The sequence below is a fragment of the Neomonachus schauinslandi genome, chromosome 16 (genome assembly GCF_002201575.2).
Source record: "Neomonachus schauinslandi chromosome 16, ASM220157v2, whole genome shotgun sequence".
Classification (NCBI taxonomy): domain Eukaryota; kingdom Metazoa; phylum Chordata; class Mammalia; order Carnivora; family Phocidae; genus Neomonachus; species Neomonachus schauinslandi.
Window position 1 is genome coordinate 10199993 of NC_058418.1, and position 27044 is coordinate 10227036.

The 27044-nt window shown below is 57.4% G+C and overlaps 2 protein-coding genes across 4 annotated transcripts in view; both read right to left on the reverse strand.

Annotated features, from left to right (window-relative positions):
- Window positions 1–1706: 1706 nt before the first annotated feature.
- On the reverse strand, window positions 1707–11159 carry BCAM (basal cell adhesion molecule (Lutheran blood group)). The gene is made up of 15 exons (XM_021681318.1): window positions 11033–11159; window positions 9045–9166; window positions 8276–8501; window positions 8122–8192; window positions 7830–7926; window positions 7573–7755; window positions 7005–7141; window positions 6473–6629; window positions 4378–4493; window positions 4151–4292; window positions 3842–3978; window positions 3505–3649; window positions 3271–3415; window positions 2292–2409; window positions 1707–2188 (listed from the first exon to the last, which is right to left on the reverse strand). Exons 1-15 carry the CDS (start codon window positions 11112–11114, stop codon window positions 2183–2185), a joined length of 1884 nt encoding a protein of 627 aa, XP_021536993.1. The 5' UTR covers window positions 11115–11159; the 3' UTR covers window positions 1707–2182.
- A 4969-nt stretch (window positions 11160–16128) lies between these two features.
- The window catches only part of CBLC (Cbl proto-oncogene C), a 15209-nt gene continuing 4293 nt past the window's right edge, over window positions 16129–27044 (reverse strand). The window contains exons 3-12 of one of the 3 annotated variants that reach the window (XR_002479879.1): window positions 26671–26827; window positions 26281–26402; window positions 24917–25054; window positions 22088–22175; window positions 21266–21397; window positions 19818–19976; window positions 19274–19342; window positions 16607–16722; window positions 16406–16480; window positions 16129–16292 (exon numbers count right to left, since the gene is read on the reverse strand). Coding sequence is in view for 1 of the 3 variants with exons in the window: in XM_021681143.1 (XP_021536818.1) it covers window positions 16471–16480; window positions 16607–16722; window positions 19274–19342; window positions 19818–19976; window positions 21266–21397; window positions 22088–22175; window positions 24917–25054; window positions 26281–26402; window positions 26671–26827 (991 nt within the window). In the remaining 2 variants the exon portion in view is untranslated. Of the gene's footprint in view, window positions 16481–16606; window positions 16723–19273; window positions 19343–19817; window positions 19977–21265; window positions 21398–22087; window positions 22176–24916; window positions 25055–26280; window positions 26403–26670; window positions 26828–27044 lie in introns of those variants that run through there. The other 2 variants (XM_021681143.1, XR_002479880.1) reach the window with 2 other exon arrangements.

Consider the following 27044-nt stretch of genomic DNA (forward strand, 5'->3'; position numbering starts at 1 on the left):
AGAGAGAGAGAGAGAGAGGCAGAGGGAGAAGCAGGCTCCCAAGGAGCAGAGAGCCCGATGCGGGACTCGATCCCAGGACCCTGGGATCACGACCCGAGCCGAAGGCAGACGCTCAACCATCTGAGCCACCCAGGCGCCCATCTGCTGTATTTTTTAAAAAAAGGATAGTCACTTCTGCCATATAGAAAACAAGAAAGCCACACGAATAAGGAGGCAGAGAGATGAAACAAAGAATGGTTTTTCAGAAGCAACTCACGGGGCCTGGTAGACATGTTAAGAATGATATGAACATAGATGGGAAGGATGGAAGGATCGAGTAAGCCCCAAGGTCCATGTGTCAGTGAGGTGCTTCCTGCTGGTGACTCCAGATCTGTTCCCTGAGTCCTGTGCCCAAGCCATGCAGTTAAAAGCTATGGCTGCCAAGGACGTTTTCAGCCAACTACAGTCATGGCCAAGAGCATTTGCCCGCCCCCCGCACCTCCCCGCCGTGGCCCTGGCGCCTTTGGGGTGCAGAACCCCCTGGTTCACCCTCCACTGTAGGCATCAGAACCACACCGCGATGAGACAGCACTCTGGAGCCGTGTGTACCCCAAAACTCAGGCAGTGGGAACCTCGATCACTTTTGCCGTGATTGATCTAAGTGTGCTAACCTGCTCCTTCTTTTTCTCCCTCTTCTCTCATTTGTTTTAAACTAATTCAAGAAACAGTGGGATTTGAGCATCTTCAATCAGGCTGTGAGTTCTTCTGCTCTGCGGACCCTGGGCATGCAGCTCAGTCCCCTACCAGGAGGCTCCCATAGCAGCTCACCACTTTCCCAGGGTGACAGATCCCACTTTGTCCATTTTGTGGATGAGCAAGCTGAGGACAAAAAGCCGAGTCACTTGCCGGAGACCTAAGGTCTGAGTGCAGAGAACTCCTGGTGCACACATGCCTTACAGCAGCCCCTCCACTGCCCAAGTGTGAGAGCCCAAGGTCACACAGCGCCCCCCCCCCCCCCGCCCCCCCCCCCCCCCCCCCCCGCTTCTCAGCTGCTCCTTCCAACCTTTTTTCTTCAAATTGCTGACTGTAGTGATCTTTGAGTCCCAGTTCTGTTTCTCTCTTTGTCCCTATTTGCCTGTCTCTGCCTCTCTCTCCCCAAATCTCTGTCCATCTGACCCTAGGGGTCTCATCTCTGGGCTTCTGCAGTCCATCCCTCCATCTCTCTGTCTTTCCATCCCTCTCTCAAATCACTCTCTTCTTCGACCTCAGTAAGTCTCTCTAACTGGCCTCACTCTTTTCTGCCCCGGAAACCCTTTTGTGGGTTCTTCCAAGTCACCCCTCCTCCCCTAGGGAATCCTCAGAGGCAGGCACCCTGCCTTTCTCAGAGGGGGCGGCTCCATCCCTAATTCCATCCACTCTGCAGCTCAGAGAAAGCTTTTGCTCCGTTCTGCAGCTTCGATTCCCATTTGGGCTCTGCAAGAGAGACTGAGGATTTTACTTAAGGGAACAGCACCCCACCCTCCAAAGCAGGCACTTAACACCCTCTGGGCCCTGGGCACCTCTCTTTTCCACCCTTGGCCAGCAAGCAGAGTCTCTCTCTGCTCTCATTTCTTTCTCCATGACATCAGACTTCTCCAAGGTCTTGCAAGGGCGGGGGAGGGGAGCATCACCTGCGCCCCCTTCTACTCTCGTCCCCCAGAGGAAGCTCTGGCCACAGCATGGTGTGATGTGACAGACAGCATTTATTCCAGACTCCAGTGTCCACAGATGACAGGGTGGGGGTGGAGGGGCAGGGGTGGGGATCCAGTGTCAGACTATGCAGTAGGACATCAGGTGGGGCGGGGGACCAGCAATGCAGGCAGGAGGTAAAAATCGCCCTGGCCAACCGACCCCTCAGAGCCTCGGAGCCTCGTCTTGTCCCGGGCCAGGGCCTGGGCTTGGGTCCAGGAGCTATTCTGGGGCCTGGGAGAGTCACATTCCCTGGAGGAAGGTCCCCTCCTTCCCACCCTCCCTCCCTCCCTTCAAGCAGTAGCTGCTGTAGATCCCTGCCCAGCCTGCAGAGGAAGGAAGGGAAGGGGGGGCCGGAGGGGGAAGAGGGAAGGTGGGGGCAGGCGGAGGCGGTGGAGGCATGTGCGCAGGGCTGGTTATCTGATGCTGATTCTCTGATGTCAGGTCCAGTAGAGTCTCTTGGAGGTCCTCGGGCTCAGCACTGGGAGGAGATGGAGAGGTCAGCCTGGGCCTGGGCCCACAGGGGCTGCCCCACCACACCCCTGCGGAACCCCCACCCTCAGGGTGCCAGGGCCCTCACCCACCTCATCTCCGAAGCCCCCACTGCCATGCCTGGTTCCTCCAGAGGCACCTCCCATGAGAAGGCCCGTCTGCTCAGGCCGCTCTGACCCTGAGTGGCTCAGCTGTGGCTCCCCAGGTGGCCTGGGGGGAGGAGGCAGCATGTTGGAGGGGGTCATGCCTGGGGAAGGGACTGAGGAGGGGGTTGTTTGGGGTGAGGATGGACTTGGGGGACAGGTGGGAGTGGGACGGGGATGTGGATGGGGATGGGGTGGGAGTGGTAATGGCATCTGGGTTAGGGATGGGTGCGTAGGCTGCTGCCGGAGTTGTAGACGGTGACTTAGTTGGGGGTCAGCTCCAGAGATGGGTTTGGGGATGGCTGCGGATTGGAGTGGAGGGTGGCCATGTGATGGGGCCAGAGAGGATAGATGGAGATGGAATTGGAGTAAGGAATGGGAACAAGATGGGGAGGGAGGGGCCCTGGGGCTGGGGATGCAGTTGAGGGAGACACCGGGGTTCAGGGTGAGGTTAGAGGTGGGTTGGGGATTGGCGTTGAGGATGGAGATACGGTTAGGGTTGGAGGGGTTAGAGGACAGATTTGAGGTTGGTTATAAACCGGGTTTGGGGTTGGGGATGAGGATGAGGTTGGGGTTACGGAGGAGACCGGGGCTTCAGATGGGCTGCAGTGGGGCTTGGGAATGGGTTTGGGGATGGTTATGGGTTGGGTGTTGCTATGGATTATTAGGTCTGAGGTTGGAGACGGGACTGCATTTCATTTGGCGATGGGGCTGGGGCTGGGATGTATTTGGGTTTAGGGTTGAGGATGGGATGCAGTTGCGGTTGGGGTCGGGGCTGGGGACGTATTTGGGTTTGGGGTTGAGGACAGGATGCGGTTGGGGCTGGTCATGGGCTGGGTTTGGGCTCGAGGTGGGAGGTGAAGTCAGAGGTGAGTGTAGGGATGGGGTGGGGTTACAGAGGTCAATTCCAAGGTTGCAGGCCACTCACGGAGCCCCCTTTTCCCCCTGCTGGCAGCAGCTGGAGCGACCCTTGCGTCTCATGCAGTAGAAGGCAGCGACGACGAGGAGCAGGAGGCCCACGCTGACGGCCACAGCCATGACAGCCACGCCGGCCTGGGCAGTCTGGGGGGCCACTGCAGGGACAGGACGGAGGAGGAGGGGTCAGCTGGCAGGGCTCTGTCGGCCCCACGGGCAGCCTCCTCCCACCCCTGCAGCTCCTCACCAGAGCCGAAGTGGAAGACGTGCTGCTTCTTCCCGTGGGTGTTGGAGGCCTCGCAGGAGATACCTTCTCTGCTCAGGGCACTGGTCACCTTCAGGGTCAGGGAGCTGCTCACCCAGCCCTGCCCTCTGAGGGCCGGCTCTGCTGGCTGTGGAGGCTGGGGTTAGCCCCGGCCCCTGGGATCAAGGGCTGGGGCGAGGGCAAAGGTGAAGATGTCCAGTCCCCCAGGAAGTGGAGGGGCACAGTGCTTGGATCAGCGAAGGGGGCAGGGTCCCCCGAGGGGCTTCGGGAGGGGTGCCTGGGTCCCGCAGGGCTCAGGGTGGAGAGGACAGTCCCTTACACTGCCTCCCAGTTGGCTCCAGCTGAGTTTGGGCTCTGGATACCCGCGGGCAGAGCAGACCAGCCTGACTTCTTCTCCTTCTCTCCAGCTGTCCCCTGTCTGGGGCTGAGGCTCTTCTGGGCTTAATTGAGGTGGCCCTGGGGGTGGGGGGTGGGGAAGAGCAGGAGGTCCATCCTCCATCGGAGAAGGGGAAGGAGGAGGAGAGAAAGAGAAGGAGAGAGGGGAGAGGAATAGCAGACAGAGGGACCAGCCGTTTGTCCTGGCCCCCCCACCCCCACGGTCCCCATCCAAACCTGCCCCAGCCCGAACCTTGGACCAGCAGCTTGAAGCTCTGGGTGCGGCTGAGGAGGGGGACCGTGGGCATGGAGGCCTCGCAGACGTAGGTGCCCGCCGAATCGAAGGTGATGGAGCTCAGCGAGAGGGTGGGGCCGTTCCCCAGGGGGACGAAGTCCTGGCAGGGAGAGAAGGGGGAGGCCAGGCGGCTGTGAGGGCAGGGTCGAGGGTTCCAGGGCTGGGGGCTCCTTTCTCCTTCTCACCTTGGTCCAGCGCAGGGCAGGGGTGGGCAGACCTTGCACGGAGCAATTCACGGTTGTGCTGTTGCCCAAGTATAAGGAAAGCTCCTCCCCGGTGCTGAGCTCGAGGGGGTCCAGGTCTGGAGGGGAGGACAGACTGTCACCTTCCCCCGACCCTCACCCATGCGGTTAGGGGCTCTCCAGGGCTGTTGGGGGTGCAGACGTGAATGCATAACCGTAAGCAGAGCCTGTCAGTGCTCCTCCTGGCTCTCCCCACCTCCACGAGCTTGCCACACTCCCATCCAGGCCAAGGCTGGAGCCCAAATCCAACTCCAAAACCTATGGTTAACTCAACCGTCTTCCTCCAGAGCGGACGTCTGGGCCCACAGTTAATGCACGACTGGGGAGGTGTGAGGTGGTCCTTCTCTGACTTACCACCCAAACGCCATCACCCATCTTTTCAGCCAGTTTTTGTCTGCTCTGCCTCCAAAACGGACCCTCCCACTTCTCGCCATCTCTGACCTCCAGGACCAACGGCCTTGACCGCTGCAGCCACCTCCTCACTGGGTCTCCCTGCTGGCCAGGATTCTCTGCCCTTCCAGTCTATCCCCCCACCGAGCTGCCAGATGGATCTTCTCAAAACACACACTGGTCAGCCCTGCCCTCAGCCCAAAACCCTTGGCATAGAGGCCAAATTCCTTGACCAAGCCTACAGGAGCCTGCCTGGTCTGACCTCTGCCTTACCTCCTCAACCTCGCTTCTCATCCCCCCCACCTTTGTCCCGAGCTCCAGCTACCCTACTCTCTTGCCGTTTTTCTCCAGTATGCCATGGTTGGGTGCTGCCTCAGGGCCTTTGCACTTGCTGATCCCTTTGCCTGGAAGCTCCTCTTCGGGCTCTTCGTATTTCTGATTCCATGCTTTGGTTTCCTACTCAAATGGCCCCTTCTCAGAGAGGCCCCTCTGACACCCTGCTGTGGACACTCAGCTTTCCCCTCCAGCACTGAAGGATTTATCCCCCCAGCTGTTGAGAAGGATGTCAGCTGTCAGCCCTCAGCTGTCGGCCCTCTCTGGGAACTGCCTCAGCTGCAGAGAGCCCCTCGCTCAAGGTCATGCCCCCTTCCTCGGGCGGCCCGCGTGCAATGACTGGTTGATGTGGGGGTAGAAAGGCCCAGTGCCCTCGCCCCAACTGGGGACAATTATGAAGGCCAGCTTCCCAGTGCCGTGCAGGGCCAACTGAGACTTTTGCAGCCCGTCTTCTGCCTCTGCCCAATCCTGCTTCCTTCCCTTCCTCAGCCTTCATAGATGTGGATCCCAAGGCATTTCCCATAAACTTCCTGCCTGCAGATCTCCGAGCCAGAATCTGCTTCCCGGGATGGGACGGAGCCTGTAACATCCTCCGTCTAAAACAGTCCCCACTCACCCAGCCAACCCCTTATCCCCTCACTCTGTGTTAGTCTCTGTAGATGCCCCATCACTACTCAAAGCGTCTTGCTCACCATCTACCACCTGTCTCCCCTAGTGGGCTGGGAGCTCTGAGAAGGTGGAGACTGGGCTGTCTTGTTCACAGATGTCTCCCCGACCCCAGCCACAGGGTCTAGCCCCAGGAAAGGAGGCAGAAGGAGTGCCAAGGAGGAACAGAGCCTTCGCCCAGGGCTCGGGTGCAAGCAGACTAAGAAGGTTTTCTAGAAGACTGGGACCCTGGAGACTGGCTAGACATGGAAAGTAGAAAGCAGGGGAGTTGACCTAAAAATGAGGAGAGGGGCTTGGCTGGGATGAGGAGAATGCCCGGGTGGGGAGAAGGGTCAGCCAGAGGTGAAGCCAGCCAGGTGGGCCTTGAAGGCCGGGGTGGATCATGTGGGCTTTCTCCTGTGGGGCACTGGGGAGCCATGGGAGGTTCGGAGCTGGGGGCAGGCACGTCTGTGCTTTGGAATGAGCTCTCTGGCTGCCTTGTGTGGGAGACCAGAGGGGGCTGGGGCAGGCACCTGGGGGCAGAGGGGACCATCCGGACCAGGAAGGACCACAGAAATGGAGAGAAAGGGTTGGCGGCGGGGCTGCGGGGGTGAGGGCCAGGAGGCCGCTGGTGCCAGGGCCCCCCTGCCCACTCTCCTGGGACGCTCACAGGCCACGCGCAGCTCCGCGGTTTTGGAGAGCACCGCGTCCTCAGCAGCGTCGTAGTCCTCGACCCTGCAGCCGTAGGTCCCGCTCTGGCCCCGCTGAACCCCCTCCAGGGTCAAGTTCCCCTCAAGATTTGTTTTCAGCACGTCCTCCTGCTTGTCCTGGGTGACCAGGGATGAGGAACCCGGCTCAGGAGCCGCCCTGGGCCGGCAGGGTCATGCTAGGTGGGGGCCACCCGGGTCAGAGTCAGTCATCTTCTAGGCCGGGGGTCACCAAGTTAGTGTCATACTAGGGTCAGGGCCCCCTCAAGTAACGGGGCAAAGGCCCTTCTAGGCCAGGGGTCCCCCAGGTCAGGTATCATGCTAAGTTAGGACGCTCTCAAATCCGGGCTCAGAGGTCCCGTTAGCTCCGGGGTCACCAATCAGGTGCCTTACTAAGCCAGGGGCCACCCAGGTGAAAGGTCAGAAGTTGGTGGAGGCCAATATGTCACAGAGGTCAGGGGCCGGGACTTCCAAAGGAACGATGGGGTGAGTCACCTGAAGGCGGAAAAATATGTATTCCACGCTGGGGTTGCCATCCCCCCGGCAAAACAGCTGGACAGAGTCACCCTCGCGTACCCAGCCCTCGGTGGTGGACGGGCTGCCCACCCAGAAATCCACATTCTCCGTGGGATCTAAGGGAAAGCGCAAGAGGGACGGACAGGTCAGGGCAGACTCATGATCAGGGTCAAGGGTAGGTCGGGTCAAGGGTCAAAGGCAGGGGCTGGGTTAAGGGAAAGAGGTCAGTGCCGCAATCAAGGGGCAGGCTGAGGTTGGTCAAAGGGCAGAGGTCTTATCTTTCACAGCTCAGGTTCACACTTAGTCTGAGATCAGGGACCAGAGGTCAGAGGTTGAGCTGAGAGTACCAGCCAAGGGTCAGTGGTCAGTGCAGGTGGCAGGTCAGGGTGAGATTCCAGGACCCAATTCGGTGTGAGAATGTGTGGAGCACGTTTAGCCGTGAGACTCCGTGGGGTTCAGGGTGCTGGAGGGGGTCCGATGTCAGGGCAGGCCGCTGGCCGGCTTGGAGGGTCCAAGGTCGGGGAGGTCAGGACCCGCATAGACTCACAGTGCAGGCTGAGGTGGAAGGCGGGGCTGTCCAGGCGGCCGCGCCGGCCGGTGGGCAGCTGGTAGTTCACGGAGCAGTGGAAGCTGGCGTCCTGATCGGCCTTACGGGGCCGCAGGTAGAGGGTGCTGATGAGGGACTGCAGGCCCGAGGCCTCCCGGATGGTGCGGCTGGTCATGTAGCCCTCTGGGAGAGAGGGAGGAGGCGGTCAGCCAGCCCGGGCCGCCACCCAGCTCCATCCCACGGCCAGCTGGGCTCACCTGCGTTCACCTCCATGGGCATCCGGAGCGGCTCCCCGTTGCGATACCACGTGATCTCGGGGACGGGGTTTCCGTTGCGGCTGTTGCAGGTGGCGATCTGAGACAGACACAGGCATGGCCCTGGGCTCTGACCCAGGACTCTGAAGCCTCGGCCCCCTCTTTCCTCGGGACTTCTCCTCGCTCAGATATAGGAGCCTGGGTCCCCCAGCCCTGTCCTCCCCCAGGACGCAGGAGTGCAAACCTCCCAGCCCCCTCCTCCCCCAGGACCCTGGCCAGGTCCCATCCGAGGTACCTCCTGGGCAAAGTCATCCACCACGGACAGGATCCCTTTGTTGGGGAGGACCTCTGTGGCCTCCGGTTTCGCTGTGGGGGAGACGGTACCTTCAGGAGCCCCTTTCCCAGGCTCTCACTTGCCCTCCCCTTCCCGGGTGCCCGCAGACACTCACCGAACATGCGGAGCTGCGTGGTGGCCTCGGTGCTCGCCGCGCCCGCCCTCACCACGCACACGTAGTTCTGCTCGTCACCCACCTGGGCCTCGGTCAGCACCAGGCGGCCCCGGGAGTCCAGCTGGTATGGGGGCCTGCGGCCCCGGGAGTCGTGTACCTGGCCCTGGACCTCGGAGCCCTGCAGCTCAGCGGAGGCCAGGTGGTGGCGGACCCCAGAGCGGTCTGCCTGTGGGCGGGGAGGGCCTCAGCGCCGGAGCTGCCTGGCCTGCCCTCCCCCACTGTCCTGCGGGTCCGTCTCTCTCCTCTTGTCACCTCCCTCTGGTCTGGCCCCTGTTCCCGGGGCCCCCGTGGGGCTGTCTCCTCTCTCTAGTTCCCTCGTTCTCCATCCTGCTCTGCTCCTGTCTCTCCTCCTCTGTCTCCCTCTCCCGCCCTGTCCCTCGGCCGCTTGTCTCATCTTATCTTTCTTTTCCTTTAGTCCTATTCCCCCCCCCCCCATATCCTCCTCTGTCTCTGAATGTTCTCTCTCAAGAGCCTGCGCTCCGAAGGGGGCATCTTCCTTCTAGTCTCAGCTGCGCCCAGACACCAGGGGACCTTGGAGAGTCCTTCCCCTTGCTTGGCCTTAACTTCCCCACCTGTAAAATGGAAAGGCAGCTGGATGGAGCTCTTCGGTCCTTTGGGCTCTGATGAGGGAATGAATGTGTGCAGCCCTGCAGTGCCCTGACTCCCAGCCCCCTTGGCCACCCTCTGGTCCCCAGCCTGCAGCACTTACCAGGAACCACTCCAGCGCAAAATGATCGTGGGCCCCCAAGGCGGTGCAGTTCAGGGCGACGGGCTCCCCCTTCATCACCTCCACCAGGGAGGACCCAGACAAGGGCTCCTCAGCCTGGGCACCTGCAGGAGAGCCATTGAGCTCTCTCTGCCTCTGAGCCCCTTCTCCCCCAGGACCCAGGAGTCCGGGCTTCCCGTGCCCTCCTCCCTCAGACCCAGGAATCCAGACCCCTAGCCCCTCCTCCCTCAGACCCTGGAGTCCAGGCCTCCAGCCCCCTCCTCCCTCAGACACAGTCCAGACCCTCAGCCCCTATCCCTCAGCCCCAGGTCCTGCCTCCCTCCATCTCTCATGTCTGCATCTCTGAGCTTGCAAATCCATCAGCATTTCTCTCCATCTCTCTCTTCACAGAACTAAGGCCTCCTCCCCCGGGCCACGTGGGGCCCTCTGTCCAATCCTCCTGGGGGTAAAACTGCACCTGTCCTTGTTCTTCCCACTAGACCAGCCACCCCTCAAGGGCAGGGCCAGCACTGGCTCATCCCTTGGCTTCCAGCACCCTGCCCAGAGCCTGGCATGGTGCCAGGGATAGATTTCTCTCCATCTCTGCCTGTGTATCTCTCACTCTGGGTCTCCCATCTCTAGTCCACAGTCTCTGCCTCTCTGTCAGCCTGGCACTCTGTCTCCATATCTCTCAGGCCCTGGGTCTCTTGTCATGAGTCAGGGGGCTAGGGCTGAGCCTGCAGCTGAGGTATGGGTGTGTGGGGGCGGTAAGGGGGGACAGGGCTGGGCAGGTTTCAGGAATGTGGGAGGGACAGGCTGGCCCAGACCTGCCCAGCCTGGCGCCAGAACCCCCTACCCGCCCCTTGGCCCCTCTGCCTCTTTGATGGAGCAGGGAAGGGGGTAAGGTGCGTCCCCTCTGAATAGGAGAGGGGTGAGGCCCAGGAGCCTGGGTCCTGAGGTGGAAGGGAGCGGGTGGCGGGGGGTGGGGGGGGCGCGGCTGGACTCCCATCCCATGATCCTGGCAGATAGAGCTGTTCCCATTGGGGAAACCATGCTCTCTCACCCTCTGGGCTGGCATCCTGGCATCAGCTCTCACTTCTTAGAACCTCCCTTCCCTTCCCCGCCCAGCTTGACCAGCCCTGCCCCTGGGGACCCACTATTTACCATGTTTGTGCCAGGGGCCTGGATTCCCAGGCACCCACCTCTGTCCCAGGCCTGTCCCAGGGGAGGGGGTGTGGGGCCAGGCTGGTGCCTGGGGCTAGTCTGAGTAACAGACAGGAGGACAGATGGAGAGATCTCTGTGCCCTAATCTCCCCCATCTCTCTGTCCCTCTGTTGCCAGCCCCTCTGGGCCTCCTCCCCTCCCACCACCGGGCAGGTGTGTGGATTTATCTGGGGCCCCAGGAAGGGGGGCCCTGTCACTCGGAAGCACTCTGTTCCATCATCACTGCCTAGGGCCAGTGCTCCAGCTCGTCCATGAAGGAGGTGGGTTCTTTAGAGTCTGGGCTCTGAATCCAGGTTGGGGGAACCCTCAAGAGCACGTGACTCACTGGGTTCTAGCCACAGGGTCCCTGACCCTCGCAGAACTTGAGAACCCTTTCCAAGGGAAGCCCTGGGGTTTGGGTCTCCTGTGTCCTGGAAGAAAGCCACTCCAGCCACTGGAGGCCTGGACTCCTGGGTCTGAGGGAGCAGGAGTCTCGAGACCCAGACTCCAGGGGCTGAGGGCCCTCACTCCTTGGTCCCGAGTTTGGAGGGGGCTGACTTCTCGGGCGCTGTCTAATCCACTACTGTGGGATGCCCAGCCCCTCTGCCTGGCTGTCCCCAGGTCTCACATTGGGAGGGGTATCCCCCATGCTCCTGTATCCCTCTTCCTTGGGGGGGGGTGGTCCCAGGTTTGGCTTCCTGGGCTCGATGAAAGCCCCTTCCCCCTTTCCTTCCCGGGGTCCCCGGGGGCCGCCCCCAGTCGCGCCCTGCTCCCCGCCCGAGCCATACCTGGGTGCGCCCCCAGCAGGAGCGCGAGCACCAGCAGCCACGGGGCCCTGCGCGCCCGGGCCCGGCCGTCCCGGGGCTCCATGTTCGCGGCGGCGGTGGCGACTGCCCGGGCTGCAGCTCGGCGGCCCCGGGGGCTGGGAGCGACCAGGCCCCGCCCCTGGCAGCCCCGCCCCGCCCCGCCCCCCCGGCCCCCCCCCGCTTCCCCCCCCCCCCCGAAACCCGGGCGCCCCGCCAGGACCTCCCACTGCCCGGAGTGGACCTCCCAGCGCTGGGCCCGGAGCGGGGCTCCCTCTGGCTCAGGCTGACCAGTGCCCCCGGCGGTGGCCTGATAGACCAGTCTAACCAGTGTCCTGAGCTGGGACCTCAGCGCACGGCCGTGGACCCTCTCCCCCTCATTCTGACTGGGGGCCATTAGGGCATGCACTGGCCTCTCCCAGTGTAACCGGTGGTTCCCGGCATGACCAGTGGCTTGCACTGTCTTCCCCCAGTACAACCAGTGGTGCCCAGCTTGATCAGTGGCCTAGAACAGCTTCTTCCTGTATGCCTTGTGAGGCCCTCCCTTGTAGCCACTGCTCAGGGCTGCTTTCCTGTCTGACCAGTGGCCTGGAACCCATCAGTTCAATCTCTTAAATTTAATGGTCTTCAAACCTCAGTTCAGCCCAGGACTCTGTGATGAGGATGGGGGGCGGGGAGTGCAGTGGGGTGCTCTTTCCTTGGCTCTCCTCCGTGGAGCCCTCCCTCTCTTCCCCTCACCCCGGGAATCCCAGGAATGCCACCCCCCTCCCTCCCTTCCTCTCCCCTTCACTCCCTCCCAATCTTGGGGGGGGATGGGAGGAGAATCAGGCTGGAGGAAGCAGGTGAGTGGGGGAGGGGAGCAGGCCAGGGCACCTGAGGGGAGTGGGGAGGAGCAGAGCCAGGGGTCCGAAGGAAGGGTCACAGGTCAGGTGGCAGGGGGGCCTCACAGATCCCGACTGCTCAAGGCTTCTCACAAGCCACGTCTGACGGGGACAAAATCCTCTGGGGGTGGGGGAAGGGAGAGATGTCACTGGTTATAGGGAGTACTAGCCCTGGACACTGGCCAGAATGGGGGTCACTGGTAAGATGGCTTTGCCCATCGGGCACAGAAGGAAGGCTTAGATTATAGGTCAGCTTGGGAGTTATTGGTCAGACTGGTCAAGGGTACTTTATTCATCAGTGATACAGGAAAGCAATTGTTACACTGGGAGAGGAGACCTTTTAGTATTACCCGCACCACCACCTCCTCCAGGATGCCTTCCCTGCTCCCCTGGCTAGGTCAAGCGCCCCCTCTACGCTCCCTCAATCACCTGGGCTCCCCCACCCCAGTCCTGCACATTCTGGGTCATCCTGTCTGGGGATTAATCTGTCCCCCCACTGGACTGTGGGTCCACGAGGGCAGGGCTGGCGCTGTCTCTGTTGGTCACTGCTGTGTCCCCAGCAAAAGGCCAGACACAGAGCAGGTGCTCAGGGAAGGTTTGCAGGGCTCGAGAGTCAGGAGCACGCAGGCTCCCTGGATCATCGCAGGACACATGGTACAAACTCACTCATGGACAAATACAACTCCAAGGGCTCCCGGGGACAAGCTCACACACTGCGACCCCGTACACCCGTTCCCCAGCTCCTCTGGCTCCCGCTCGTGAACTACTTGCTTGGGCTGGACTCCAGTAGGCACCCTCTCATCAGCTACTCCCACTCCCACCTGCCTCAAGAATCCAACCGGCCAAGGTTCTGGGCAAAGGGGAAGGACCGTCTGGAGTGTGTATGAAGGAGGGAAGGCATAAATACCAGCCACAGTCCCTCGCAGACTTGCAGAAACTAGTACTGTAACGTCATCTGCCCTTGTCCCCTACAATTTATTCCCACAAAACAGCCAGAGGGATCCCGTTAAAATGTGAGTCAACCCACATCACTCTTCTGCTCAGAATCCTTCCACGGCTCCTCTCAGTAAAAGCTAAAATCCACTCCATGGCTCACGAGGTCCTCGACCCGGTCCTCGTTACCTCCCTGACTCCGTCTTTCTTTCTCTTCCCCCTTGCCAGCTCTGTTCTTGCCACATTGGTCTCTTTGCTTCCTTGCTGTTCCTCCAATGCCAGGCATGTTCTGGCCTCAGGACCTTTGCACTTGCTTTTTGCTGGGACATTCTCCCCCACACAGCTCCTTCCCTTACTTGCTTCAAATCTCTTCTCCAACATCACCGCATCAGTTTCCCTTGGCCATCTTATCTAAAATAGCAATTCCTGCTATCCCAGCCATTCCTATTTCCCTTATTACGTTTCTCCTCTATAACACTTATTGATGCCATGTATTTATTTTTTATTGTTTATCTTGTGTAGAACCTAACTGCTAAGAGAACAGAAACTGTTTTTTTTACCACTGTATCTCCAACACCTAGAACAGTGCTTGGTATGACGAGCGGAGTCAAGATCTGTGCAATATATGAATTTTCCAATCCCATCCTTCCTGTGTCATGTGTATACACTTACACATTTTAATTAACAAGCCTTGTTTTTCCTCTGTGGCAGCCCTGCCTATCTGCGGTTTCCCTTTCCATGGTTTGTTACCTTCGGTCAACAGTGGTCTGGAAGCAGATGATCCTCCTCCTGATGTGTATTTCAGAGGGGCAAGAGTAGCCTGAGGATAGGTCACAATGCTGGTGCCATTCCCCTCATTTCATCTTATCATGTAGGCAATTATTTTCTCACATCATCACAAGAAGGGTGAGTCTAGGGACGCCTGGGTGGCTCAGTCGGTTAAGCGTCTGCCTTCGGCTCAGGTCATGATCCCAGGGTCCTGAGATCGAGTCCCACATTGGCTCCTTGCTCAGCGTGGAGCCTGCTTCTCCCTCTCCCTCTCCCCCTGCTTGTGCTCTCTCTGACAAATAAATAAATAAAATCTTAAAAAAAAAAGAAGGGTGAGTCTAGTACAAGAAGATATTTTGAGAAAGAGACCACATTCACATAACGCTAATTATAGGACATTGTTATAACGGTTCTAGTTTATTGTTACTGTTAATCTCTTACTGTACCCAACTTGCAAATTAAACTTTATCATAGGTGTGTACAGACAGCCAAATACTAAGTCCCTAGTCGAAAAATACCATATATCTAGGGTTGGATACTGTCTGTGGTTTCAGGCATCCGGGAGCAATCTTGGAACATTCCCCTTGTGGACTCTGGTACCTTTATCCCATTATTTTACATACAGTGTGTGATGGTTGACTTTAAAACTAGTTCACAGCTTGTGGAATACGGGATCATGACACATTTGCTGGGGAATGGGGACTCCCTAGTCATTCCAGATTTCCGTCTGGAAAATGTCACTACTGGAAGTCTGTGTCGTCGGGGCGGGGGGGCAGTATGAATGCATTCTGGGTTGGACGACAACAGTTTATTGTGCAGGGAAAGTTTAGATAAGAACTTTTTTTTTTTTTAAGTTTTCTATTTATCTAAGTAACCTCCACACCCAGCACCGGGCTTGAACTCACCATCCCAATGTCAAGAGTCACATGCTCTTCCGACTGAGCCAGCCAGGTGCCCCTGAATCCTACTGTACTTTGAATTAGGATTTAACAATGCCAAAGAAGCAGGGACTGGTTGGTTCTACGCTCTTGTGGAGCTGGGACACATTATATTTTCCAAAGATGGATGTAACAGTATCTCTCATTCCATATGCTCTTCTAACAATCTGATCTCGACACTCCCCAGAAGCGGGGAAACCTACGTTCCTTCCTCTTTTTATATCTGTGCCGTGTTATGACTCTCCTGTAAAGAAGAGAATGTGGCAGAAGTGATGCTGCAGGACTCCCAAGATTAGGTAGAAAAGGGTCACTGGGAGACTCTCCCACGAAGCTGTCAGCCACCCTACAAGCAGTCAGGCTGCCTTAGGCGGCCATGCCATGGGGAAGCCCAAGCTAGCAAGTGTGGCGACCCCATGGAGAGGTCTGACTGCAGAGAGCAGTCTGTCCAGCCCCCAGAGGCCCTGGACCAGGTGCCACCTGCTTGCACCCTGAGCCGGAACGACCCACCTGAGCCCGTCCCCAAATCCTGGCCCGCGGCCACCACGATGTTGGTGTTTACCACTAAGTGTTGGCATGATTTGTTCCGAGCAACAGCGAGTGAGAAGAGCACCTTCAGCCAGTTGCTGGGGCAGCAGAGGCAGCGAGGTGACTGGTTGGTTTTCAGGGGTCCTCGGGACATCAGTGTATCCTCATCAGACCAGTTCTGTGGCGTGATTGGGGCTGGGCTCCGGCTGGAGCCCAATGCTGGTGGTTCCTTTGCCTTTCATGGCTTACTTTCCCATCCTGGTTCTCTAATCGCTCCCAGGAATCTGTGAGAGATCCCACATCCTCTCAATGAATTCCCTTTCTGCCCCGGCTTGTGCTGCTTGGGACAAATCTGTGGTATGGACTTCCATGCTCCCTTTACACCGGGATACCTTTTCCTCTTCTTTTCAGTCTCAGCTTGGATGCCTCCTCCTGGAGGTCCTCTCTGACCTCCCAGGCTGGCTCAGCTGCCCACTCTGGGTTCCTGTAGCCCCCTGTTTCTCCCCCACCCCCCTAGCCCTGCCCACTCTGGGTCATCACTGTATGTCACCCACTGGATTGTGAGCCACCAGGGGGCAGTGATTACTGCTATATGCGCCCAGCCTCACCTAGCCTGGGGCTGGGCACAGGGCTGGGCTCAGGGGGTGCGGGCTGGCTTAAACTGAAGTGGAGGGAGGCTTGGGTCCCTCCAAGATTAGTGATGAGGTGGGGAGACTTGTCCTCAGTTTGATTTGGACTGGAAATCACTGGGATCCTTCTCCCAGAGTGGAATGGAGGAAAGAACATTGGGACAAGATCAGGTGCATAACTCTTAAAGAAATGTGGGGTCTTTTTGACTAGGTACTTAGTACTTGGATATCTGGATCTGGTTCCAGAAAATTTTTTTGCATTAGTGGGGAAAGAGGGATGGCTGCCTGATTCTCTGAAAACTTGCGACTCTGGACTCCTGGGTCTGAGGGAGGAGGCTGGGAGCCTGGACTCCTGGATCCAGAGGAGCTGGGTACCCCACTCGCCTCTCCAGACCCCTGAATTAATGGGGGGGATGATCAGGCCTCAGGGACACCCCCCCCCCCAGGTCAAGCTGCCCCCTAGTGCCTGCTGCACTTTCTCCACATATCAGAGGACAACAAGGCTTGGCACTTTATTAGTCACAAACCCCTTCTAGCCCCTGGGGCTCCCTTTAGCAGCACATTTGGGGCCCTGCGAGGCAGAAAGAGAGGGGGGTTAGATAGTATCACAGCCAGGTTGGGGGACAAGGGCAGGGCCAGGCCAAGGGAGGGAACCTGGCCGGGGCTGGGCTGGAGTAGACTCACCGGCCCCCATGCCTGGGCAGCGATCATGGGCCCCCCCAGGGGCAGCCGGAGGGGTGACTTTTCCCTTAGGAGTTTCTGCAGTGGAGAGAGTTTGAAGAAGGGCTGTTGATTTCCTAGGACCAGTGTTTCCCTTCTGCCCCCCCCCATCCCCATCTTCCCACACACCCAGGAGTCCCAGACCCCAGCTGCCTCTCCACTTACCCTGGGGCTCCCTCCCTGGCCTGAGGGCTGGAGGTGATTTGCCATGGGGCCAAGGCCACAGTCTTAAATCTTGGAAAGGAAAGAGGGCCCTGAAGTCTGGGGAGGGCCAGAGGTGCCTGGAGGGGAGATTAAGAAATGTCACAGCTGAGCTATAGCTATCTTTCATTTCACAGGTCTGGACAGCAGTAATACATTGGTTGCTTGGGGGAGGAGGAGGGAAAGCCAGTACAATAGTCTTGTCCCTGGTCCATGCTGTTTTATCCCCTAGCACCTCTGGCTTGAGTAGGAAGTTTTGTTTGTCCATCCATCTACCCATCCCTCCATCTATCCAACCATCCATCCATCCATCTACCCACCTACCTATCCATCCATCCATCCCACAAATATTTCCTGAGAATTTACAGTGTCAGGCACTATTCTAGGTTCTGAAGAGACAGCTATGAACCAGGTAGACAAATCTCTGTCCTCATGCAACTGATGATGTATTGAGCAAGAAGCTTACCATGAGTAATCAGTGCACGGACAAGGAAATATCCAGAGAGTGTTAGATGTTCTTCAGGGAACTGAAACGGGCATGGGGAGAATGGGGGGCAACTAGATAGGAGTGGCTGGAGAGGACCTCTTGGAAAGGGCGGCAATTGAACAGAAGGCTGAGTATTTAGAAGGATGTAGGCGGAGGTCCTGCAATGGGTGGCGGGCTTGCTGGCCTGTTAGAAGAACAGCAGGGGTCCACTGTTGCTGAAAAGGAGTTGGGAGTATGGTAAGAGGGTGCAGAGGTGGGGAGGAGTCAGATCCCCCAGGCCTTGTGGGCTGTGGAGAGTGTGTTAGCTTTTTCTTGGGGCCCTAGGGGGGCAAGTGGGGGCTTCTGAGAGGTCAGGGAGGGGTGTGACCCAGGTGACATACACCCAGTCTTGCTCACTTCATCAGAACCTGCGGAGAGAGAGCAACATGCCAGGCTTGTTGCTATTCTCCACATGGAGACAGTGAGGATGGGAGAGGTCGCCGGAGGCCAGCAAGGTGCCGGGTCCCACTGAATGATGGGCTTGCTGCCTAGAGGTGGGCTTCTCGGACGGAGAACAGCAGAGTGGGAACAGCTTATGCAAACCACAGCCACGCTGACATGGCCCCCTTTGCCCTTGTGCCCACAGCAGCCCACTCCTCGCCCCCATGCGGCAGGGACCGGCATGGTGCCCACTTCACAGACAGAACAGAGGCCCATGGGAGCGGAGGATGGAGTCTGGAGTCTAGAGCCAGGGGCCTGGGGGCCAGTCCCGACTCTGTCATCTTGAGCTGGTGACCTCCACATCTGGCTCTGAGTAATAGGGATCATAACAGTATGTACCTCCCTGGGTTGTCAGGACAATTAAATCAATACGTTAAGAGCATTGCGAGGCGTATACCAAGTTCTATACACGTTAACTATTCTCCTTCTGGCAGTCACTTTGCTGGGCAGTGGCATCCCCCACCCCCTCCTGGGGCCGCCTCTCTTGCAGCGTGTTTTGAAGAACAAAGGGTAGGAGTTGCCTGGGATTTGAATTGGGCAGGGTTTGGGGAGCGGAGGAAAGGGCACGCCAGGTGGAGGGCCCAGCCTAGGCAAAGGTGCGCCCCTGTGCCCCCGTCGGCCCGCCATTCGGGCTGTGTCCCCCTCATTGTCCTCAGGGAGCCAGCTGAGTGCCTCCTAATGTTTCCATTTGCTTTTGGCTGCAGGTCTGGATCTGTTTTTAGCTTCCCTGGCTGGTGTCACCGCCACCCCCCTTCCTGCTGGCTCACTTGTTTGCTGCGGTCGAATAATGTTCCCGGACTTCCTGAGCTGTTTGTTTGAAGACAGCCCTGTATTGATTGAATCTTGCGTGTGCTCAGCCTGAGATGCTAACAGGGACGGGCCCCTCCCCAGCAGGCCAGGGGCTCGGAAAATCCTGGGGTAGGAAGTAAGGGGTGGGGGGGAGCGATAGAAGGCTGGGGCTTGCTTAGAAAATAAGCAGATGATTTTAGGGTTCTCTAAGCTCCCCCCGCCCCAACACCAGATTCTACTGTATCAGGCTGTGAGGTTTTGGTGAGTGTGGTCACCTCTCTGAGCCTTCTTCCTCTGGGAAGTGAAGAGGGGAACAGTTTTGACTTTGTAGGCTACTGGGAAGACCCAGTTCAAGGTATCCATTCAATGCCTCTTCACTGTATACCTGCCATGTATCAGGCACTGTTCTAGACTCTGGAGACATACCAGACAGGACAGAGTCCTAACCTTCAGGACGAAGGGACCCTGCTGACGGTGAGAGAAACAGACTATATCTTCTGCCACGTGCTGAGAAGAACTATGGAGATCAGCAGGGAAGAGGCTTGGAGGGAGGGGGGTGTCTTATTATCAATAAAATAGGGTGGTCAGGGAAGGCCTCCCTGAGGAGGAGATGAGAAAGCGAGCCTGGAGAAAGGAAATCCAGGCAGAGGGAATAGCTGGTGCAAAGGCCCTGGGGTAAGACATGCCTGGGATGCTGGAAGGAGAGTCAGGACGCCAGCAAGGGGGATAACTAGCGAAGAGAACAAGAGGGCGTGGAGGATTGCCCACCACCTTGTCAATGGGCGCGAAGGGTGAGTGCTGGGCCAGGGGACCCTGAGGAACCCTGGAGCTGAACAAGACCCGAGTTGCCCACCTCAGACCAGTGCCTGACTCACCACTTTCAGCTGGCCTTTAGCTGGGGATGCACTCAGCTGAGGGGGCAGTGGGGGAGCTGAGGAAACCACCTAGGAGAGACAGAGGGTGAGGAGGGGATTGTAAGCTGCCATTGTCTTCCCCCCTACGTGTCCTTCAGCCTAGAGTCCCAGCATTCAGGCACTCTTCTAGGCTTTGGAGATAGAATAGAGAAGAAGGCAAAGTCCTAACCCTCAGGAGAGTTACAGCTGGAGAAAGTCAGAGCCCCAAACCCTTGAGGAAGCGAAGGTCCAGGCCCGTAGGACCCCAGAATCCTGTCACCAGCTGCCTTCTCCTTCAGACCCAGGAGTCCAGACCCGCAGCCCCTCCTCCCTCAGACCCAGGAGTCCAGGTCCCCAGCCCCTCCTCCATCAGACTCAGGAGTCCTGGCCCTAATTCCCTCCTCCCTCAGACCCAGGAGTCCAGGCCCCCAGCCCCTCTTCCCTCAGACCCAGGAGTCCAGGCCCCCAGCCCCTCCTCCCTCAGACTCAGGAGTTCCAGTTGCAGCTCCTGCCTGGCCCTGCTCACCTGCCCCAGCTCCTCCTCCCCATCTTCCTGGTCACTGCTCTCTTTCGGGTCCTCAGCAGTGGCCCTGGCTTCCGGTGGCCTCACTTGGGATAGGATACTCACAGCCTCTTGGCCCTTGATCTCTCTGCGGCAGAAGGGACAGGTCTGGCTGTCGGAGTGCTGGGGGTGGGGTTGGACGGGATAGGGTCAGGGTCGCCCTGTTCTCCACCATGTCCCTTGGGACCACAAGGGCCCGCCTCCCCGACAGAGCGATGTGCCGAGGACAGATGGAGGGAAACGGGGGGGAGAGGGAGAGGAGTCGTGAAGAGAGGAGCTGGGGGAGATGCAGGATGGGAAGGGGATGGGAGCAGAGCGTGAGGTCGGTGGGGGGGGGGGCACACAAGCAGGATGCCCAGCGGAGCCAGGGTGTTGTGGGGGGCTCAGCTGTCCACAGTGATGCTGTCCCCTAGGAATGCCAGAGGCACCTGCCGGGGCCCGTATGAATTGTGGTGACAACCGCCACTGGGGCCAATGTTGTGGCTCAGCCAGCCCCTGGGCTTCTTATGATCGCAGGACACACCTCAGCAACAACCACCAGAGCTCCGAAGAACCAGACTGATTACCCACAGGTCCTGGGGGCTACGCGGCCTGCCTGGGGCCCCACGGTGAGGTCCCAGGTGCAGAGAGAGGGAAGCTGCATGCACCCGGGGCTCTGCCTTTATTAGGGGCCAAGTGGGGTGTCTAGGGACTCATGGGTTCACTCTTTATTGGTCAATTTGAGGCATTAGGACATGGGAAGGGAAAAGCAAGGTCTTAAGGGGTCAGCTATCTGACAGGTTACCCCGGGCTTTCTAAAGCTTCATGAGTGGGGTGGCCTGCTTCCTTATTGGGTCGTTTTGCTAGCAGCCTGTGTCCCACAGTGACAATACGTGTATTCAAGATGAATGGCCTTGGAATGCATGCCCCAGCCATCAGAACTTGTCAAACACCTCCATCACCATCAGGAAGCTTAAGGTCATGTACCTATGCTATGCAAGGGCAATAGCCCCGGGTTTCCCAGGGGCCTTTGCAGAGGGCTTTGTGGGCTTGGATCCTCACCACGGCCCTTGGGAGGTTGCTACTATCAGCCCCGTTCTCCAGGGGAGGAAGCTAAGGCTCAGAGAGGTGAAGCCACTGGCCCCAGACTGCCCAGCCAGGAACAAGGAACAAGGAGCCCTTTCCACTAATAAGAACGCAGCTGGAGAAGCAGGAGCGGAGGTGAGAGACACAGAGCAAGACAGAGACGGAGGCACAGACACAGAGAGGTGGGCTCCCACTCATCACTCCTGAGTGACCCTGAGCAAATCTCTGCTCGCCCTGGGCCTCAGTTTCCCCATCAGATCCACGAGGCACGCAGGCGATCCTCTAGGAGGGACTTTTACCATAAAGTGGGGGGAGACTGGGCAGGAAGGCAGGGCAGTCAGACCCACCTGCCAGGTGGCCAGGCAGCGGCTACAGAGCAGGTGCCCACAGGGCTCGATCTTCACGTCCTTGTTGCTCTCAGCACAGATCTTGCAGAGTTCGAACGTGGAGTCCATGGCCCAGTATAGCTGCAGCTGCTCCTAGCAGGCAAGAAGATGGGGAGAGTGGGAAGGGGGCTGCCAGCCATGGGCATATAAGTCAGGCCACAGGAAGAAAGTCCTAAACTTCTATGCCAGCCCCGAACCCTCCTAAGTTCAAGGCCGTGTGTCCAGCAGCCTCCTACATGTACCTTATTATGAGACTCAGTCTCTGGGGTGGTCTATATTCAGGGTTACCAGATTTAGCAACTAGAAATACAGGATGCCCTGTTAAATTTGATTTTTGGGTAAACAATGCGTAACTTTTTAGGTCTAAGTATATCCCAAATACTGTGTGGGAGATACTTATACCAAAAGATTTCATTTGTCGTTTCTCTCTCACCCATAGGGTGGCTGTGAAGACCAGGAGCTGGTACAGGGGCTGTTATCGGTGAAAGCTCAAGTGCACCAGCCATTCTGATCATCTCAGCAGTATCGTTTCCTGGTTTAATCCCCGCAAAAACCCCTGGGGAGAAGGCAGGAGGCGCCATATTTTCCGTAGAAGGAACAGAGGCAGAGAGAGGCCAAGTGATTTAACCCAGATCACATGGCCACCACACCAGCACAAAAACCCAAGGCCTCTGGGATTTTGGAGCCTGACTCTGTGGGAGAGAATTCTGAGTCGAGCCACAGTGTGGGGGGTGGGGCAGGAAGCAGGGATGGGGCGGTAGGGGGCACAGGCTGGGACCTCACCTCTGACACATGGATGTACGGATGGGGTTCCATCTGGTAGAGCTCAGTCAGGTCTGGGTTGTGGTTCTTCCCATCTGGGTAGAGGTAGCTGGGTGAAGGGAAGAGAGGGGGTACTGAGGGCCATCTAAGACTCCCTACCCCAGAAGAGCAAGGACTCGCCGGACTCTACCATGGGCCCAGGGCCCCTGGATGAGCATCTCTCCCAAACCCATCATTGGCCTGGGGATCTTTTCCCTTCCCTCTCCTCATACTGGGACTTTCCAGGGCAAGCGGTGTCCCCTCAGATGCCAGGGCAGGGCCGTGTCCCCTCAGACCCCCCCCCAAAAAAAGGGCACCTTAGACCTAAGTGTCCCAAGCTCTGGAAATACAAATCAGATCAACAGGAACCAGGAAACTGACTGAATCCCAGCCTTTGCCCTCCCAGAGCACCCCCATTCTTGAGTGTTCAGGCCCAAGTATAGAAGCATCTTAGGTCACACATTGCTGGAGTGACCAAATCCTAGTCTTAGGCTAGCAGAATTAGAAGGACCCTTCTAGACCGTCTACACCCCTCACTTCACATATAGTTACTGAGGTTCAGTGCAGGAAAGGTAACAGCTCAAGGCCACACAGAGGGGCTTGGAGGGACGCGGGACCAGGGCTGTGGGCAGGTCTGGGCGCCGGGCTCCAGGACAGCTGAGAAAAAGGCTCTGCACCCTCTGGGTCACAGCTGCACTCTACAGTGGGGCCACGAGTCCCCTGAGCCTGGTGGGTCTGCCCAGCCAGCCAGGTAGAGCAGGGCAGGTGCCCCAGGCTGGGCCCCAGTGCAGCTCTTCCACAAACACACCGTGTGCCCTGGGCTGGGCATCTCTACCTCCCTGCACTCAGTTTTCCCTTCTGTAAAGTGGACATCATCATGCTGGGGGCAAAGATTGGTGGCATCCACAAAACATGTGCGGTATCCTTCCTCCACACCTAAACGCCCCCCCCCCCCCCCGAGGGAACTGCTATGATCAACTTTAGACCTGGCAAGCTGCCTCACTGTGTGGTAGAAACTGCTTGGAGTCTCTTCACCTCTCTCAGGGCCTTGATCTTCCCATCTCTCTAGTGGGTGGTGGGGTCTGTGTGCTTCGTGGGGGGAGGGGGGTTAAACCAGATTGACGGTATTTATACTTATTTTATCTCTAGAATCCTTTTCTCCAGTGAAGTCTGACCTGGAACTTAAGACATTGCGGTGGGCGAGGGTCTGTATTCTGAGCCTGGCTTCACAGCCCAGCCCGTGAGCTCAGCGGCTGTGTGACCCGGGCAAGTGGCTCTGTCTCTCTGTGCCTCAGTTTTTCTCGGTTGTCAAGTAGGGATATGCCAGTATAACCAATAGAGCTTCATTATTCTTGGATTCCGTCCTTGCAAATGTGTCTACCTGCTAACATCTGTCACCACCAAATCAATAGTCATGGTACTTTTGTGGTCATTCATCAACTGCACAACGTTGCAAAAAATTTGAGTCACCTGACGCGTTTCTGTGAGGTTGGAGAAGGCGACACTCTGCCTTTTTGTTTCAGTTCCTTACTCTATAAACCAGTATCCTTATCAGTGCATTTGGTGCCATGTTTTTTGCATTTTTGTGCTTTTTGTTGGTGATTTCGCCATTTTAAATGGCCCCATAGTGCTGAAGCGCTGTCCAGCGTCCCCAGATACAGGGCTGGCATGCGTCTTATAGAGAATATACGGGTGTTAGATGAGCTTCGTTTTGACTTGACTTCACTGTGAAAGAACCGACTACATATTAAATAAGGTGTCTTTAGGCAGAAACACACATAAAGGTTACTATTGGTTACCAATAAGGTAGCAATTGGTTGAGAAAAATGTGACCAGATGGGATGCCTGGCTGGTGCAGCCGGGAGAGCATGTGACTCTGGATCTTGGGGTCGTGAGTTCAAGCCCCATGTTGGGTGTGGACCTTACTTAAAAAAAAAAAAAGGGGGACCAGACTCTTGCAGGAATCTAAACCCGTATTTGCCCCACGAGCAATGGCTCAGTATTCGATAATTCAGTGTTTGTGGCGACTTTATAGAACAAACTACCATTAGCAACAAAAGAGAACTGACTGCATATCTATCTGTCTCCTACCATATCATTTAGGTATGCCTGGTAAGAAAGGTCTGGCTAAAGGTTCAGGGAGAGACTCAGGAACCCCACCCGCCTTTTTCCGCTCCTCTCCTACCCAAGGCAGCTTCTGAAAGAGGGGCTGGGGGGCAGCCAAGGTTAGAGGTTGAAAACACCTGTCCAGCTGTTTGCCCAGTTCTTTCTGCTTTAAGAGTCTAGATTCTAGAACAGGATATGGATATCTAGAAGCAAAAGCTTTTCAGCAGAATTCCCAGGAATGGAGCCAGTGGAGTCGGCCCCCCCCTCCCCACTTCTCCCAGCCACTTGCTAGCCCACACGGCAGCTTTCTGTGAACTAGAAAAGGCACCCTTGGGGCGCCTGAGTGGCTCAGTCTGTTAGGCTTCTGACTCTTGATTTCAGTTCAGGTCATGATCTCAGGGTCGGGCTCATGCTCAGTGCAGAGCCTGCTTGAAATTCTCTATCTCTCCCTCTGCCCCTCACCCTGCTTGCAAGCGCACGTGCTCTCTCTCTCTGTTTATAAAATAAATAAAATCTTTAAAAAAAGAAAAAGCTCCCCTTCCTCAAGACCCTCATCTGCCACCTACTGGAACAATATAGTATTGCAAATGTATGTCTGCCATGTGAACTGGGTGCCCTTAGAGTGATCTTGGGCAGTGCTCAACACGTACCACCTTTCGAAGTGCATTCTCCTGACACCCTCCCCCTGCCAGGATGGCGACTCACAAGCCTTCCTTTTGTCCGTCCAGGAGTGCTTGGAACAGGGGTTTGTTGAGAGGGATGGTCTGCAGGATGCTGCCATCTGAGCTCACGTATCCAATGGCCCATTGACCCAGGCGAGTGCAGCTGGGCCGGAAGATGTAGCTGGAGGAAGAGGTTGGTAGGATGGGGTGAGGGAGTGGTCACCGCTCTCCCATCTGGGACTTCCCAGGTGCCCATTCTGTTGGGGATCCAGGTGTCTAAGTCCTTGTTCTTTATAACCCAGCTTCCCACTTTTTAGGCAATGAGCATTAAGATTCCCGTCTCCCACTGTAGGGGATAGCCATTGGTTTACCTGCTTGGCTCTTCATCCTCCCTCACTGGGGCTTAGACAAAGCTGATTCTAGCTTGGCCAATCAGTGCCTTTTAGGACCCCTGACCATAGTGATGGAGGTCAGCCCTGAGATTTTTGCTAGAAGTATCAGGAGCAAGGTACCCCATTTCTACAGAGGTTGCTAAGCTGGTAGGGTGTATAGCTGAGGTTTCTAGAAACCTTGTGCCACCATAAGGAGAGACCATGTCTGAGAATGAAGCAAACACAGAGAGAAGTAGACACAGGGAAGACACTGATTCCTGACACTTGAGCACCTAGATCCAGCTGTGCCTGAAACCCCATACCTGGTCTTTTCAAACACAAGAATTAATCCATCCCTTTTGCTTTCCCTTTAAACCAGTCTGAAGTGTAACTGGGGGAGTGCTAACATACTTGCTGTCCTGAGGTTCTTGTATGTCAGCCCTGCAAAGACTCATGAATGTGACCTCCTATTCCCTTAACCTCCTGGTGTTCCAGGTAACTCAGCCCCTCGATCCTTAGCCCTCTGGGAGGACCCAACAGCTCAAATTTCCTGGCTTGAAATCATTTAAGGACTCAGGTGTTTGGATCCCAGTCTCCTATCCCAGCAGGTGTGTGTGTGTGTAATTAAAAAAATATTTAATAGATGGTACAATATGAGCTCTGACTCAACAGAAATGGATCTTATCCTAGGGCAGGGTCTTCAGGCCCCCCGCCAGACCAGGTATTGTTCCTCTAGCTGCCAGATTGTGAGAAAGTGCATTGTAAGAGAGTGTCAGCAGAAGGCACTTCGAAAGGTGGTGCATGTTGAGCACTGCCCAAGATCATCGGGCTCCTGGGAGGTCCCAGGAGATGAGGCAGGGTGGCTGGAGTCACTCAGCATCCTACTTCTCAGTTCTTGGCAGTCTGGGGTCCCAGATACTTCAGCCCTTCCGTTCTTACTCCCCAAAGGCTGGCTGGGCTCCCCCGACACCCCAGCCCAGGATCCAGACCCTGGAGCCCCCAGCAGCCTCCTCCTCCTGAGGCCTGGCCCTTTTACCTGCCTGGCTTGTCTCTGTAGGTCTGCAGACGCGCTTGGACCTCATCATATGTGAGGAAGGCCATGTAGCCCGGGTGGTTGACCGCCAGGAACTGCCAGTTCTTGAGGAGTGTTGGCCACGGCTGGAGGGGGGCAGCACTTGGGTCAGGGAGGGGCCGAGGAAGCCGCCCACACCTCGTGCCTCCCAGGGTCTCAGCACCCAGCCACTGGGCTTACACCTGGGGTGGGCCTCGGAATCTGTTATACAGGAGGCCCCAGATCTGCCCTTTCCCAGGAACCACGGGTCCGGGATCCCAGCCCCTCTTCCCTCAGACCCAGGAGGCCGTGGTCCCAACCTCTCCTTCCCCCAGGACCCAAGAGTCCGGGCTTCCAGCCTTGGCCGTCGCTAACCTGGAAGAGCCTGGTGAAAAGGTCAAACTCGAAGATGGACACGTGGCCGCTGCAGGTGAGGTTAATGGTGGAGCGCAAGGCCAGGGCCGTGCAGCCAGATTCCACTGGGTGGCACGTGCACAAGAGCCACTCAAACTCAGCCCAGGGCAGCACACACCTGGAATGGGGGGGGTGGTGGTGGTATGCAGCTGAGGAACCTAGGATGGGAAGACCTCTAGGAAGGAGGCAGCTGGGGGCGAGGGCTCCTGGGTCTGAGGGAGGAGGGGACTGGGGCGAGGATCCTGGGTGTGAGGGAGGAGGGGCCGGAGGCGAGGGATCCTGGGTGTCAGGGAGGAGGGGCTAGGGGCCTGGACTCCTGGGTCTGAGGCAGGAGG

What these genes read in the sequence shown, in the direction of transcription:
- BCAM (XM_021681318.1), bottom strand. Translation starts at nt 11,114, where the DNA reads ATGGAGCCCCGGGACGGCCGGGCCCGGGCGCGCAGGGCCCCGTGGCTG. An exon ending in TGGATGACTTTGCCCAGGAG is followed by an intron (nt 7,927 to 8,121) that starts GTACCTCGGATG and finishes TGTCTGTCTCAG; the next exon opens with ATCGCCACCTGCAACAGCCG. An exon ending in CAGGGGGAAAAGGGGGCTCC is followed by an intron (nt 2,410 to 3,270) that starts GTGAGTGGCCTG and finishes TCCTCCCCCCAG; the next exon opens with GCCACCTGGGGAGCCACAGC.